The sequence below is a fragment of the Arachis ipaensis genome, chromosome B08 (genome assembly GCF_000816755.2).
Source record: "Arachis ipaensis cultivar K30076 chromosome B08, Araip1.1, whole genome shotgun sequence".
Classification (NCBI taxonomy): domain Eukaryota; kingdom Viridiplantae; phylum Streptophyta; class Magnoliopsida; order Fabales; family Fabaceae; genus Arachis; species Arachis ipaensis.
Genome location: NC_029792.2, coordinates 103,813,189 through 103,818,655, shown reverse-complemented (window position 1 = coordinate 103,818,655; position 5,467 = coordinate 103,813,189). Strand labels below are relative to the sequence as shown.

At 32.4% G+C, this 5,467-nt stretch overlaps 1 protein-coding gene across 2 annotated transcripts; it reads left to right on the top strand.

Annotated features, from left to right (window-relative positions):
* LOC107612903 lies at nucleotides 20-4,206 on the top strand. Of its 2 annotated transcripts, XR_002352800.1 has the most exons (8): nucleotides 20-694; nucleotides 1,002-1,088; nucleotides 1,245-1,499; nucleotides 1,723-1,887; nucleotides 2,062-2,115; nucleotides 2,230-2,376; nucleotides 2,619-2,717; nucleotides 3,164-3,273. XR_002352800.1 is itself a non-coding variant. In XM_016314685.2 (7 exons), the coding sequence occupies exons 1-7, from the start codon at nucleotides 473-475 to the stop codon at nucleotides 3,539-3,541; spliced, it is 1,308 nt and encodes a 435-aa protein (XP_016170171.1). In that variant the 5' UTR covers nucleotides 25-472; the 3' UTR covers nucleotides 3,542-4,206. The 2 variants fall into 2 exon arrangements, 1 of the variants encoding a protein (XP_016170171.1); XM_016314685.2 differs by lacking the exon at nucleotides 2,619-2,717 and having other exon boundaries at nucleotides 25-694; nucleotides 3,164-4,206.

The window sequence follows — 5,467 nt, the reverse complement described above, 5'->3', positions numbered from 1 at the left end:
AAAGAAAAAAAGAAAAAGAATATTCAACTTATTCATATATACACATAAATAAATTATAGAAATATATTGGAATACAAAAGGGCCCTCTTCCTCTCACACACACTCGCTCAGTGTCATTGTGTCAAAGTGCATGTTTTGTTTGTATTGTGATTTGCGTGTGAGTGGGGTGCGCAGGATAAGCAGAAGGGAAGATAGAAAGAGCTAGAAATCCTATTCATATTAAAGAAAAGGGAGGTTGCTGTTTTAACAACCCATCATATACTAGTTTTTAAGGCCATTTAATTTAATTGCGCCTTTTTACTATATTCTCCTTTTTCGTTTGTGCCTAAGTGTGTTACTATAAACAATAAAAATAATTAAAATTAGTAGGATATACATTTGTTTATTTTTGGGGTTTTGTGGCCTCTGAGTCAGTGTATGTGAGTGTGTGAGTTAAATACCCATTTTGGGAGAATTTTGATATTAAATTTGCATGCTTTTGGATTTGGAAGCTGTAATGGCTGCCAAGTTGGGAATTCACAATATTGTGCAGCTCTGCTTCTTTTCCTCCTTGCTTTTGGTGCCTTTGGTTTCTGGTGGCAGAGCCACCACCGCCACCACCGGTGGTGGAAGTGGTGGCGGCGGTTCCAGTCAGAAGCTTAATGTTCAGAACCATTTGAAGAATTTGAACAAGCCTCCTGTTAAGTCCATCAAGGTAAAGAGAAATTATAGAAGGAAAAAAAAAAAAGAAGAAAGAAAATTCGCCTTACAACTTTCTAATCTTGATTATGCATTACTGTATTGTCATTGATATTTGCAAAATGGAGTAACTGTCGTTTAAGGGAGCTTCTTTCTTTCTTATAATGTCTGTCATTGGCCGTTGTGATGGAGATTCTCTAAATTGTTCTTTTGCTCTTTGTTAAGAATTACGTAATTGGTTTAACAAACATTGTGTGATTTTTTCCTTTTTTTTTTTTTGGCGATTTCTAACTTATTACGTATTTGGTTTTGCTTGAAAGCAGAGTCCTGATGGGGATATCATTGACTGTGTTCATATGTCACACCAGCCAGCTTTTGATCATCCTGACCTCAAGAATCACAAAATTCAGGCAATTAACAATTGCTTTATTATCTTAATTCTCTTTTATTTTTCTTTTCTGCAATTCAAATCGAAAATTTTCAAATGTGGGGACCGAATTATTCTGTTCCTGTTTGAATTTCAAAAAATAATGATGAGGTTTAACTTTTTTTTATGTGGTGTGCAGATGAAACCACCGAATTTCCATCCAGAAGGGAAAATTTTGGCAGACAGCAAAGTATCCTCAAGTTCCAGCCCTGTGGCTCAGCTGTGGCACCAAAACGGAAGGTGCCCGGACGGAACGATTCCGGTCCGGAGGACTAAGAAGGAAGATATATTGAGGGCAAGCTCAATTCAGCGATTTGGGAAGAAGAAGCAAAAGAGTTTTCCTCAGCCAAGTGCAAAACCTCTTCCTGATATCCTCACTCAAAGTGGTCACCAGGTATAATGCCATGTCTCCATTTCTCATTAGTTTCTTCCATGGCTGAGCTATAGTTATATGGAACCCAATACGTTCCGGCATGCCTATGCTACCTAATTGGGGAATTCATATAGCCATGGGCTGAACTGCAGGCGAATTCTGTATTATATGCACTTCTTGAAAGCTGTTTATTTATTTGTCACTTCTATTTATTAATTTTGTTTTATGTTTTTGGAGAATTCAGCATGCAATAGTTTATGTGGAAGGAGATAAGTATTATGGAGCTAAAGCAACCATAAACGTTTGGGACCCTAGAATTCAACAGCCAAATGAGTTTAGCCTCTCTCAAATGTGGATTCTTGGTGGCTCTTTTGGTCAAGATCTTAACAGTATTGAAGCAGGTTGGCAGGTAAAAATTATTATTTTATTTAATAAATTTCCCTTTTTCCATTGTTATCTTCTGCCTGCACATTTTTCTAATTCAGTAATCAGAACTCTCTTAAAACTATGATCCGATTTCTATCATTGTTTCATCTAATTTAATTTTCTATTCTTATCTTTTTCTTCTCTCTTAATCAATCAGGTTAGCCCAGATTTGTATGGAGATAATAACACAAGGCTCTTTACTTATTGGACAGTGAGTTTTCCAATTCATGCAAAACCCCATTTTCTTAATCTCTCTTGTTATTATTTTTACTATATAAATTTCTTATTTGTTTCATGGAATTGGTTTTTTTTAATAACATGACAGAGCGACGCATATCAAGCTACTGGTTGCTACAATCTTCTCTGTTCTGGCTTTATTCAAATTAACAGTGATATAGCCCTTGGTGCTAGCATCTACCCACTTTCTAACTATGGTTCTTCCCAATATGATATTAGCATTCTGGTCTGGAAGGTACATTTACAATTTTTTTTTTCTTTTTTGTTTTGATTATATATAATATTATCTCTTCATAATAGACATTCTGGCATGAAAATATGCCCCACTTATATTAAAATAAATTATTAAACTGTTATGTGAAGATGCATTGTTCAATTATAAATCAAGAGAATCTCTGACAATAACTCTATTATATCTGAATGCGTTGGTAATTTTGCATGTCCTTGGTTTTTATGTCCATGAATTTAATATTTTAGGCCCCCCATTTGGTGTATGTTCCATGACAAAAAATATACGGGCTGAGACAGTAGAAAAGGACAAACCTATCCTCACAAATCACAATCCTCATATTTTAGGTAAATAGAAAGTATAGAAAAAAATATGTCATTTTAAAATACAGGAATAATTGCTTCATAACACAATTTTATTGTGAACTAAAAAATTGGAGATATCATAATATATACTATTTTTAACGGGCTTATTAAAAGGGTTGGTGTTCAACTTTTTTCCCTAAAATACCCTTCATTATATATTTTATAAACAAAATAGTCATTTTGAAAATTTGAACCCAAAATCTTTTAGTTAAAATATAAATCACACATCATCTCAACTAATTTAATATTTATTATTTTCATACACATTAAATAAATAAGAGAGTGAATCAATACGCAGGAACTTGTCTATTGTTACACAAGTAGAAATAAAGACACAATTTTTCTTTAGTTTCCAAAAGAAAGGCCTATAGAGTTATAGTTATAGTACCATATGATGTTTCTTTACAAGGGTAAAAACTATTGTGTAGGACCCAAAAGAAGGGAACTGGTGGATGCAATTTGGGAACAACCATGTTCTTGGGTACTGGCCAGCATCTTTATTTTCTTACCTCTCAGACAGTGCCTCAATGATTGAATGGGGGGGAGAAGTTGTGAATTCTGAGTCTGATGGCCAACATACTTCAACACAAATGGGGAGTGGCCATTTCCCTGATGAAGGTTTTGGCAAAGCAAGTTACTTCAAGAACATTCAGGTTGTCGACGGCGAAAACAAGCTTAGAGCTCCAAAGGACCTAGGCATTTACACTGAGCAAGATAGCTGCTATAATGTTAAAACTGGTAATGCTGATGATTGGGGCAATTACTTCTACTATGGTGGTCCTGGAAGAAACCCCAACTGCCCTTAGTCGTCGCAAACTAAGGACCTGTTTGGTTTGTGAAAACGTTTTGTTTTCGATATTTTCTGTTTTTTAAAATTTGTGAACGAAAAAATAAATCGGAAAATGAGATTTTATTGGTTTTTACTAATTTTATTTTTTCTTCACAAAATTATTGAAAATAGAAGATATTGGAAATAAAAACATGAATTTTCACTGATCAAATAGGCTCCAAGGAAAGAAAAGAAGAAAATAACAGAAGAAAAAACAAAAAAACTAATGTTCATTTTATCTGGTATAGGTTGTATCTTGTGCTAGTTCTTGTTAGGTTTTGGTCCATTATGAAGCTATTATTCTCCTTTTAAGGTCTCCAATAAATTGTTGGAGAAAAAGGGTTGGTGGCTTACTGGCTTTCTAGATTTACAGGGATCAAGTTTTCTTTCATTTTTCCTTTTATTTTTATTTTTTGACCTATTTTCTTGTTCATATATAAATATGTGCCGTTTGTTGGTTTGCTCTTCTCTCTAGAGCTGCGAAAAGCTGAGGGTGGTGTTGTGAATGTGAACAGAATATTCTTAGTATGGTGACAAGTGAGTTCAAGGTTTCTATGTATTTATTATTATTTTATTACGGTGCTTGATTTGTTGAAAAACAAATTGTCTTAATAATAAGATATGTATAAAACCATTTATGTATGTTATGCTCTTCCTGGTTACATTACTGGTCGGTGGCTCTTTATTTTTATCTTCAAAATTTATTTACTTATTTTGTATGGAACTTAACAAAGTATATGGTATGCTCTTGCACATGTTGTGAAACATGGCCAACCAAATTAAGTCACTTCACATCTTTTATGAAAAATTTTATGGTATTAAATTAAAGTATAAATATAGCACTATTATTGGAAATTAATCATATAATGACGGAGCTTAAATAAAACAAAATCAAAGATGAGCACTAAGCTTTATGTTATTGCGATGCTTGTATTGTATATGCTGGACCCATGTGAGATTCAATCAATGGTATGGTATGTTGGTTTGGCATCCTAGCGTTTTCTTTCATAAAAGCCTCTAATATGGTTGGTTAAACCATCACCTCTCCTTTATCACTTGGTATTAAAATATTTATTAATATAATATTTGTTTTTCTTTGTGGATTTTAACCTTTTAAAAAGAAAGACTTACAATTTTACAAATGTATAAAGTATGTGAAAAGATTTGTGACTTTAAGCATTGTTTGTCTCTTAGCTTCGTTCATATAAGAAATTTCATTTCTTAGAGGGGAAATAAATTAATAAAGAAAACTTTAATATGATCATTTTACACAGAAGTGACATCCAGCACCTTGTGAGCTGTGAGGAATCCATCTTGGCAGAAATTAGTGATAGATAATAGATGATATAAATATCTGCATATTTTATTTTATATATAATTTAAATTCATTTTTCAAAATAATTGTTAAACACACACATTTTAATAAGAAAGTAATTAATGAATTTTAATAAAGTTTAAAACTTTATAAATAGACAAACATATCTTTAACTAAACTCGCAATCTGTCTATTATTATTCCACTTTTTTGTTTATTCAATGTATTTAATAAGAATAAATATAGTATTAATTAAGATGGATGGATATTTAAGTCTCATAATAAATTAGTAGTCATATTTTAAAGTGTTCAGAATATATATAAAGAAAAATATTTTATATCCTAAAAATACATTTTAAAATTATAAATCAACAAAATTTTTATTAAAAATTCGAAAAGTCTAAATTTTCAATGCATTTGTTTTATATTTATTACAAGGAAAAAAAATTTAAAAACTTCTATACAAGATACCACTCGTACCAGTTGTGAGAGGGATCGGAGACTGGTCGGTCTTGATGGCAACGGGTCGGACTCTTGGAACGCTGGGGGTGGTACTTGTAAAGACACTCTGATGATCAAGTCAAAATGG